Below are 10,765 nucleotides of genomic sequence, written 5' to 3' on the forward strand. Positions count from 1 at the left end.
TGGCCAAAAGTGTCAATTCTGCAAATGTCAAGTGGGAAAAAAGACTAAGAAACAGTCACGGAATTTGTCCTTGAGAGATGAGCTTTATAGGAATGGTGAGAGTTAGGATCAGAGGGTGTAAGTTTCATAAAGCCTACAAACAGAAGAAAATTAAAAACTAGGGAAGCAATTTTTTTTTTAATCATAGAAGAACTCAATGTAAGTTTTAGGTCATTCTTGATGAGGATAATATAAAAAAATACTAGGATTAGTTAGGCACATGGTTTATACTTTGAGGAAAACACGCTACAACAAAAAAGGTTTAACAGAAAAATCTGTTTGTATAAAATCAGAAACTGGATTTGCCTCAACACCATTATCAGCAAACTGGTGGGAAGATTTTTTTCCTGTTCTGAAGCCAGCTCCTTCTCTTCTGGTACTGGAGCTGGCGTCACACTCACACACACTCACACTCTGTCACTCAGGACTTCCTCTCGAAGTAAAGGGGCTTCTATGGTCAGGAAACACGGTCCACTGACTGCACAGGGACCGGAGCCCCAGGGAACAGACAGGTGAGCAGATACAAGGTGTCAGGTCTACACTCTAAGGGGAGTCCTCCGGGGGAGGAGAGGGAGTATGTTCGGTTCTTAGACTCACCCCCTTGTACTGATCACTCACTGCAGCATCTAGTTTACAAAACGGAAGGAAGGCTACCTTGGCACTGGCTTACAGCTAGCTAGTAGAGAAGAAAACTCCAGAGACGAATCTGTTTCTCCTTGCAGGAACAGGAAGCGAGTGCGGTGTGCTCTTACGCGCACATTAAGGAAAAAGTTCGACTGTTACTCTTTAGCGTGAAGTCGCTGGTGTCTGATGAGGGTTGAACTCTGGCTGAAGGCTTTCCCACAGTCATTACACTTGTACGGCTTCTCCCCAGTGTGAGTTCTCTGGTGAATGATAAGCGATGAGCTCCGACCGAAGCCCTTCCCACATTCTCCGCATTCGTGGGGCTTCTCCCCGGTGTGGGTCCTCTGATGCTCGGCGAGGGAAGAGCTGCGACTGAACACTTTCCCACAGTCGCTGCATTCGTAGGGCTTCTCGCCTGTGTGTGTTCTCTGGTGCTCGCTGAGAGAGGAGACCCAGCTGAAAGCCTTCCCGCACTCACGACACTCATAGGGATTCTCTCCAGTGTGTATTCGTTGATGCTGAATTATGGTCGAGCGGTCGCTGAAAGCTTTCCCACACTCGGTACATTTGTAAGGTTTCTCCTGAGTGTGAGTTCGCTGGTGCTGGCTGAGGTTCGTGCTCCGGCTGAAGGCTTTCCCGCACTCACCACACTCATAGGGCTTCTCTCCCGTGTGGACCCTCTGGTGCAGACTCAGGTGCGTGCTCCGGCTAAAAGCTTTTCCACACTCGCTGCATTCGTACGGCTTCTCTCCAGTGTGAGTTCTCTGATGCTCGATAAGGTGTGTACTTCGGCTAAAAGTCTTTCCACATTCATTGCATTCAAAAGGCTTTTCTCCACCATGAATTCTCCTGTGGACAATAAGGTCTGATTGGTAACTGAAGGCTTTCCCACATTCATTGCATTTACAAGGTTTCTTTTGTGGGAAGAGTTTTTGGTGTTTAATGAAGTCCAAATTATCTTCGGAGTTTTTGCTAGATATGGGGGATCTAGCTCCCTTTGGAATGTTCTGCTGTGTATTAACTTTTGAGCTTAAACTAAATTCACTAGATTCAGGAACTCTCTCCCTAGTAAAAATTTCCTTAAGGGTCATTGACATGTTCCTGATAGCTGTTTTCTCAAAAGATGTCTTCCGGACAGGACATTTTGTCTGCCTCGATAACCGGCCCTCACCTTTATAGGCCTCTTCATTCGTAGCACCTTGGGCAGTACTCCTTCTGAGACTTTGCATGGCTGACCCTGAAAACTCTGGTTCTTCAGAAATAGCCTGATTGGTGCTGCTGCTTTGGCTCCGTTCACAGCTCCCTATCTGAAAGAGATTTAAAGTGCAAATGTCACCTACATCTAGTAAAGAAAGAAAGAAAAATAAACCAGTAGGGGGAAAAAAAAAAGACAGCAAATTTGCTATTCACGCACACTAGCAACATTATATGGGAAGAAAACAAAAAGGGAAGTTGAAGGCAAGGGAACGGGAACAGAAGAGATAACGGGCAGAGTTTTTATAACAGGCATGGGGAGCACAGAGACATCAAGAACTATGGGAAGGGTGATGGGACTAAGCCAAAAAAATGGAGTGAGCAGATATACCAGCCAATGAACAAAGAGTAGGGGAGTAGAAATTAAAGTGAGCTATTAGTTATTAGAGCCAATGAGCATTGGTAAGAGGCAGGAGGGAAAGGGATGAGAAGAGTAGACTTTTTTTTTTTTTTAAGATTTTTTATTTATTTATTTGACAGAGAGAGAGAGATCACAAGCAGGCAGAGAGGTAGGCAGAGAGAGAGGGGGAAGCAGGCTCCCCACTGAGCAGGGAGCCCAATGTGGGGCTCGATTCCAGGACCCTGAGACCATGACCTGAGCCGAAGGCAGAGGCTTAACCCACTGAGCCACCCAGGTGCCCCAAGAGTAGACTCTTAAGTGTAAAAAAGACACTCTCCAAAAAAAGCAAACAGTAAGGGTGATTCTGTCAAGCTTGGATGCAATCATTTTCTTGGGATTGAGAGAGAACAGAATTTCAGAAACGCTGTCTACAACACTACAACCGGACATGCCCCCCGACCCTCCTTCCAGCTAATCTAGGTGTTCTTCTAAACAAGTCTACTCTCGGAGTCACCGAGGCCCACTCACTTACTTGACAAATAGCAAGCAGACTAACTTAAGTCACCCGGTGAATTCCAAGAGCTTAGACTGGAACTCGTGTCTCCTAAATATCGAATTGCTGGTCTTTTCATGATATCACTCACACAGACAGGTATTTTCGCTCACTTCCCTCTTCAGGGCCTGAAGATCCAGCGTCCTCAGCTGTCCTCCATCCGACCGATTGACAATGTCCAAGTCACATGCTGGGATTCCAGCTGAAGGGAAAGGATTTAACACAAGGCTTGGGTGGTGGAGACACAGGGCTATTCAGAGCTCAATCTTAATGCCTTGATCTATAGAAAAGGTGGTGTGGGGGCGCCTGGGTGGCTCAGTGGGTTAAAGCCTCTGCCTTCAGCTCGGGTCATGATCGCAGGGTCCTGGGATCGAGCCCCGCATCGGGCTCTCTGCTCAGCAGGGAGGCCTGCTTCTTCCTCTCTCTCTGCCTGCTTCTCTGCCTACTTGTGATCTCTGTCTGTCAAATAAATAAATAAAATCTTTAAAAAAAAAAAAAAAAAAAAAGAAAAGGTGGTGTGAACTTTCAGAAGCTGTGGGAGGATGGCCTGGTGAAAATGGCTTTCTAAAAGGGGCCAAAATTGGGTTCCAGAAGGTTATACACATTCACATCAGAATCCCCCATGGGACTTATTAGTTGAGATACCTGGGCCTTGCTTCAGACCCAGCAGGTATGATACGGGCCCAGGCATTTGTATCTAATAACTTCATATAACCTGACAAGTAGAATTGTCCACAAAGAACCCTAGAAACATACTCTAGATTGCCTGAAAAACCTTCCTCGGAGCAGGAGGGTCTCAAATACACACTCAGCTTCCCCTAGCCTGGTGGATTCTCCCTTCTGCCAGCAGGGCCAACACTTCCCAAGGCTCCGAAGATTCCCAGGAAGTAGGCAGCCAGCTTCCTCAGACACCCCCACTACACAGCCAGCACCCCACACTCAGGCTGCCTGGCCCCAAGTGGTCCATTTAGCTCCCCACTGACGGGCTTGTTCTTACACTTGCCCCTGAGGAAGAGTAGCAGGCCATCTCCTGGAAAACTGACCAGCAGAGCGTCCCTCTACAGCGGCCTTTCTGCTGGGAGAATGGGAGGATATGGGAATCTGTGCCTTTGCTCGCCCATCTCTGGACTCTAACTTTCCCCATGAAAGCTTTTTTCTTTAAGCCATTCTCTTATGGCTTCATCTGAGCCCCTGTGCTTGACATTCAGCTACAAACTATATACCATTTTCCCTAATGCTTCTGCTCACAGCCCAATTTGAGATCCACTGGGTTAGGACATGATCTAGTTTCAGAGGTATTTCCTTTCTTGTAGACCAGTAACCCTCCCACATGTGCAGGTGAGCCGTGGAGGACATCCACCAAGAAGTCATGCATGGAGAAGACCCTCAAAGGCAATGGGATGTTGTCTGTATCCAGCTTGGCCAAAAATATGCCTACCGACTGGAAACAGGGAACACAGAAGACCTACCACTAGACTAAGAGTCTGATTTTTTAGAACCTCTCTGTACAATCTGGTTGTATACTTCACGGCGCCCTCATTCCTTAGCGGGAATTTGCCATATTGCTGGCTGGCTGGCCTGCATTCTTGCAGCACAGACCCTGCAACTACACCATCATGATTTTGTTGACAGCTCGCTGTTATTTCTTTTATGACAGTAATTCTCAAGGCAGCAGTACTACCTCTCAGGGAGAGTTCTGGGAATTGGTAAGGGGTTTTTCTGGACTGTAATGTTGATTGGATGGTGCTACTGGAATTTAGTGTGGATCAGGGATAATGGGCATTCCTGCAAAACAAAAAAATGTTCCTGATCCTGTGTGACTTTCTTTTTTTTTTTTTTAAGATTTTATTTATTTATTTGACAGGCAGAAATTACAAGTAGGCAGAGAGGCAGGCAGAGAGAGAGAGAGGAGGAAGCAGGCTCCCCGCCGAGCAGAGAGCCCCATGCGGGGCTCGATCCCAGGACCCTGGGATCATGACCTGAGCCGAAGGCAGAGGCTTTAACCCACTGAGCCACCCAGGCGCCCCCCTGTGTGACTTTCAAAACGTTGTTAATAAATGTAGTTAACGGAAGGGGCACCCCGAATGTAACAATAGCCAAACTATGGAAAAAGCCTGGATGTCCATCAACAGATGAATGGATAAAGAAGATGTAGTGTATATACAATGGAATACTATGCAGCCATCAAGAGAAATGAAATCTTGCCATCTGCAACGACGTGGATAGAACTAGAGGGTATTACACTGAGCAAAGTAAGTCAACAGAGAAAGACAATTATCACATGATCTCCCTGACATGAGGAATTTGAGAGGCAGGGCGGGGAGTTGTAGGGGGTGGGAGGGAAAAAAATGAAACAAGATGGGACCGGGGAGGGAGAAAAACCATAAGAGACTCTCAATCTCACAAAACAAACTGAGGGTTGCTGGGGGGTTGTGGGCGAGGGAAAGGGTAGCTGGATCATGGACATTGGGGAGGGTATGCGCTATGGTGAATCCTGTGAATTGTGTAAGCCTGATGATTCACAGACCTGTACCCCTGGGGCAAATAATATATAATATGTTAATTTTTTAAAAAAGGTTGTTAAGGTTTTTAAAAAAGGTTGTTAATGTGGCAATAGTGGCACCTGGGTGGCTTAGTCGGTTAAAGCGTCCAACTCTTGATTTCAGCTCAGGTCGTGATCTCAGAGTCCTGGGATCGAGCCCTGCATTGGGCTCCAGGCTAGGCATGGAACCTGCTTGAGATTCTCTCTCCCTCCTCTCTCTCTGCCCCTCCCCCCACTCTAAAAAAAAGTTAATAGTTACCTAAGGCTAGAACCTAACACTACTTTACGTAGAGATACAAAATATTTTGCACAGCTTTGATATATACTGGAAAATTAGGGAAATAAACTTCTCTTTCTTTGGATGCTATTAGGACTTGCTCACCATTTCAGGAAAATCAAACCACTTATAGTACTAGATTCACAAACACAACATTCATCTATCAGGCCATATTTGTAACTGTTGTATTCACAGTGATTCTGTGAACAGGTGCAGATATCCATTTCATCCAAACTGTACACACTGAACTACACACTATTCTAATATAAATTACTTTCCTTCATATCAGAGTTAGGTAAGACATTGATATTTTGGAAATTATATCTACAAGTAATTAATACTATCTGTCAGTTTTACTACAGGATGGTAAGTTGGACTTTGGTTCCCAGTGGAATGTTACTACATTATTACACATTATATCCCATCCTGGGGAAGAGATATTGTTACAAGGATGTTTAAGTTTTGGTGGTTTAGGTTTTCCCCTTGACCAGGAAGATCCAAAATTTGAAGATCTTTGTAAATTGTCTTCTTAGATCCATGAAAACTTAGGCTCCCTAAAAGTATGCAGAATATCCTGAACAGAGAAAGAACGAGGACAGAATTCAAAGACAGACGGACAGTTTGAGGTGGAGGGTCCTCCTCATGCTCATTAATATCCTGGGGATTGGTAAGCTAAGCCAATGTGATATCAGTTGATCCACAGAATTCAATTCGTATATATATACTGTGTAGTACAAGTGTCCTAAAATGTAGTTATTTTGTCATTACAGAGAAGTTCATTACATGTATAACTGTCTCATGCATTTTCTGTTTGTATATGTGACACATGATACAGACATAGAAACCCCACTGGGGAGAGCTTCTACATTAAAACAAAGCAACCTAACTTGGGAGATTCTTTAGGTCTTTTGCATCTGTCTTTTATAAGCGTTTTATGAGTATTGAGTCCTTTATGCCTCACAACAGTGAGAGGGGTACTACTGTTATCCCCTCGATACAAATGAAGAACCTGAGGTACAGAAAGGTGAAGTAATTTGGCCCCAAGCCAAGCATTAAATCCTGGACTCAAACTCACTAGGGAACAAAACCTGAGTTGCACTTTCCACTCCTGTGGCCCTAAATGGCCAAGAAAATAACCCCACTGATCCCAAGATACCAGCATGACCTTAACTGCAGAGTGCCATGGAGGTTTAGAGAGTGCCTGCCTCTGAAAGGTGACTGCCCTGAGAGGCTGTGCTAAGTCCCGATCATGCGACAGCCTGATCTATGTCAGCTCAATGTGGAATGTTCCAGACACCCCAGCGCAGCTGGTGTCCTCACCACGAATCAGTAGACCTCACATAGAGGCCCTGTGATGTAAGCATTTACCAGATAATCTAGATTTTTTAAAAGATTTATTTATTGAGCACCTGGGTGGCTCAGTCGTTAAGCATCTGCCTTCAGCTCAGGTCATGATCCCAGGGTCCTGGGATCGAGCTCCGCATCAGGCTCCCTGCTGGATGGGAAGCCTGCTTCTCTCTCTTCTACTCCCCCTGCTTGTGTTCCCTCTCTTGCTGTGTCTCTGTCAAATAAATAAATAAAATATTTTTTAAAAATATTTATTTATTTGTTTGACAGGGGAGGGGCAGGGGAAGAGGTAGAGATTCTCAAGCAGACTCTACTCTGAGTGAGGAGCCCCACATGGGGCTCTATCTCAAGACCTGAGATCATGACCTGAGCCAAAACCAAGAGTCAGATACTCCACTGACTGTACCACCCATGCACCCCAGTAATCTGGATTTTGATTATAGTGATATAATGATATAATGATAACTATATAAAACCCAGGGGAAAATAACCAATTTGGTTTTTATGTCTCCTCATCTGTCAAATGAAGATATTGGACTTGATTGGTACAAAGCTCTCTGATTCAGGGAGTTTAATTTTAAGTCCCAAACACTAAGGCACGTACCTGTCTGCCTACATTAAGGGCATTAGACTAATATGATCCTAGTCTTTTTCAAATCGTCAGAGACATGTGAGAGCCTAAGGTCCATGTTTCGGATGAAACCATTCAGGCCAGTAAGATGTTCTTCAATCACCGAATGATGAAATAGAGAAAGGAGTGTTGAGGAAGACATTACGAGCAATCGGCAGCCAACCAACGAATAGTCCCATCCTGGGCAAAATTTGGCAGACTTGCCTAAGGGAAGTTCTGTGAAAAGAAAAATAAATGTATCCCCTGTTTGGTGCGATGGCCCATTCAGAAAAAGAGGAAGAATCCTTAACTTTCATGGGACATACTCTTCTAGTGAGACAGCTAGTTACCCTTCCCTGGTCTACCTTCTCTTGGCTTTCTTTTTGGTCAAAGGCAAAGCTGGCAAAGATCTTATTCTAGGCAGCCAGGATCACTGGTCTGGTAATGTCACATCTGAATGTGACTGAATTACCAGACCAGGGTCACTGGTCTGGTAATGTCACATCTGAATGCACATCTGAATGCAATGTCACATTGAATGCACCCTTAAAAGTCGAGGTAAAACAAATGCCTAAAAGCAATCCTACCTCCTCCCAGATGCAGAGAAAAGGACAACAGACACTGATGTCTGACCTGAAGTCCCTAGTTCCTTAGTGATAAAAGGTATAAGGGATGGATCTGGGCCAAGTCTAAACCATCCCTAAACTCTCTAGGTGATCTGAGGCATAAAATCCAAGCTCTTGGTCAATTTTCCCACACGGGACAGGAGTTCAATTGGAGTTTGACAGCAGTCTCTTCATTCCTCCTGAAGAGCCAAAAGGAAGGTTGCCGAAGCCACTCTGGCACCATAGGGCTGTGCAACCCTGGGCCAGTCACTCACCTCTCTGAGAGTTTGGTCCCACACGGTAAAATGGCACAGCTAGGACTTGCGTGTCTTTTCTCACAAAGCTTCTGTCAGTGCTACAAGTGAAAAAAACAGCAAAGCGTTTACAATAAAGAATATCACATACAACGTAAATAGATACAATTGCTGGGCGTACCTCAAATGAATTCAATTTAACAGTGTGAGGGTGTACCTGTAAAGCAGATGCTCAGAGAATCTGTGAGGCTGCTCAGCAGCTGCTGCTACAGAGCGGGGACAGAGGAGCTCTCATTCCTGGTCTTGGAGGACGCACAGGAAGGCGAACCTTCCGACAGATTTCAGAGAGGCTGGGAGCCATTCCCTTGCTCAGGCTCCGTTGGAGGACTCCTGCACCATGGTGTGGCAAGTCCTTTCCTCTCTTCCTCCTTCCTACCTCATGCTTCAGCTACTTGGAGCACTTTACTGCTACAACCATACTGCATCCTACCCAATCATTGTTCTCCCAAGTCCAGTGGTCATAAGGGCTGCAGCCCCCGCAAACCAATCTGCTTTTAGGAACAACTTCCCAGCGACACGCACCTCCTGTGACCCTAACCATCTGAAATTCTTTGGACCATGTCACCGCCTCTTCCAGCAAGAATTCAGCAAGAATTCTCCCTTCTTTCTACCGCCTTCCGCATTAAGAATTTATCTCGGTCAGAAGGAAGCAGGTTCGGAAGGTTCTGGAACAGCTCTTCTCCCGCTGCTTGCTTTCGGACCCAGGTTAGCCTGCTGGAGCCTCTGCTGAAGGACAAAGGAATCAGCACGAGGGCCCGGCAGCCCCAGTTCCACCCCAGAGCAGAGACGACCAAGTCCGGAGACCTCCTGAAAGGTGGTCTTCAGGCAACAGTGTGGGCAGAAACTGGCTCAAAATAACACAGAAATCTGATCCGCAGAACTGGCCGGCGGCTCCACCAATAGATAAACACGTTCTCTCCATGCAAGTCCCCAGTGCCCTCGTCGGAGGCAGAAACGAGCGGCTGCTACTCACGAGCTGTGTAACTCCCGGGAAGGCGCTTCATCTCCGCGTGCCTCAGTGTCCTCGCCGGCAACATGGGGACGGTAATGGCGCATGTCACGGGGTGCCTGCGAGGGTAAGAGGTAATGGCGCATGTCACGGGGTGCCTGCGAGGGTAAGAGGGGTCAGTCCGGGTACAGAGTCATGGAGCGGCGACGGGCACAGCCGGCTCCAGAAGCCCTCCCGCGCCCGGCTGCAGGTCGCGGCCACGCACCCCCGGGGACCACCGCCCGCCCCCCACGCAGCCCCGGGACCCGGCGGAGCCGCCCACAGGCGCAGCCGGTGACCCCGCCGCCCCGCCCGGGGTCGCGGCGCCACGCCGCATGACCTGTCCCCGAGCCCGCAGGCCCACCCGCCCAGGCCCGGCCCTGCGCGCAGCGCGCTCCACTCACCGGCCGCCTCGGCCGCGCACCCGGGCACACCTGGGGCCGGGCCCGCGCTGCGACGGAACGCGAGTGCACTGCGCTCGAGGCAGCCGGAAGGATTAGCGGGGAGCCCCGACGACCCCCGCGGCTCGCAGACGCGCGATAGGAGCACCGAGCGGCGCCGAGGGGAGGGGAGGCGGGGAGAGGCGGAATGGGGGGGGGGGCGGCGCGGCTCTGCGCCTGCGCCCGAGAGCTGCGGCCCCGCGGCGCTCGCTGTGGGGAGTCCCTGCCGCGGTGAGTGCAGGGTAGTCGGTGATGGAGAGCCGCGGTCCACGGAGGACCGCGCCGACCCGTGTGGTTGTAGATAGCGTCCCAGGAAAACTGGGTAAAAGAGAGTCACGGGGTCGCCGCCCTGGTCTGAAGAGGGTCGCGGGAACACGGCGCTGCTGACCGGATCCCGGGGCAGGCTGTCCCCGACCTCACTGCGGACACCGGCCTCTTTGCCTCGATGCTTCACGCAGTCAACCGCGGGAGCTGGGGGCTCAGTCGGGAAGCACCTGTCTTTGGCGGGCTCGGGGTCCTGCTCTGTGGGAAGACTGCTTCTCGCTCTGCACCCCCCCCCCCCGCCTGTGTGTTATCTCTCTCTCTCTCTCTCTCTCTCAAATAAACTAATTAATAGCAAAAGAAAACATCCATCAAGAGCTGTAGGGATGTATAAAATCAGTATCGATTGGGGGGGGGGGCGCTTTTCTACACAATTTTAACAGGATTGCGTCATCGCACCAAAATGGGTAAGTTTGTTCTGGAGCTCGGAAGGGAGAGCCTACGGGATGAGGGGCATCAGCCCCGTTTGGCTCTTAGGAGATACCATGGAGAGTACAGCAGAGGGCAACGC

General features: G+C 48.4%; 1 protein-coding gene across 2 annotated transcripts; it reads right to left on the reverse strand.

Annotated features, from left to right (window-relative positions):
• Positions 1–501: 501 nt before the first annotated feature.
• LOC111162595 (zinc finger protein 391) lies at positions 502–8,498 on the reverse strand. Of its 2 annotated transcripts, none has more exons than XM_022527107.1 (3): positions 8,467–8,498; positions 2,902–3,012; positions 502–1,970 (listed from the first exon to the last, which is right to left on the reverse strand). In XM_022527107.1, the coding sequence occupies exon 3, from the start codon at positions 1,890–1,892 to the stop codon at positions 819–821; it is 1,074 nt and encodes a 357-aa protein (XP_022382815.1). In that variant the 5' UTR covers positions 1,893–1,970; positions 2,902–3,012; positions 8,467–8,498; the 3' UTR covers positions 502–818. The 2 variants fall into 2 exon arrangements, with proteins under 2 accessions (XP_022382815.1, XP_022382817.1); XM_022527109.1 differs by having other exon boundaries at positions 2,924–3,012; positions 8,467–8,492.
• Positions 8,499–10,765: the final 2,267 nt, after the last annotated feature.

The sequence above is a fragment of the Enhydra lutris genome, unplaced genomic scaffold, assembly GCF_002288905.1.
Source record: "Enhydra lutris kenyoni isolate GAN:26980312 unplaced genomic scaffold, ASM228890v2 scaffoldscaffold93, whole genome shotgun sequence".
NCBI classification, from domain to species: Eukaryota; Metazoa; Chordata; class Mammalia; order Carnivora; family Mustelidae; genus Enhydra; species Enhydra lutris.

Coding starts and splice junctions, on each gene's coding strand:
- LOC111162595 (XM_022527107.1), bottom strand. CDS start 1,892: ATGCAAAGTCTCAGAAGGAGTACTGCCCAAGGTGCTACGAATGAAGAG.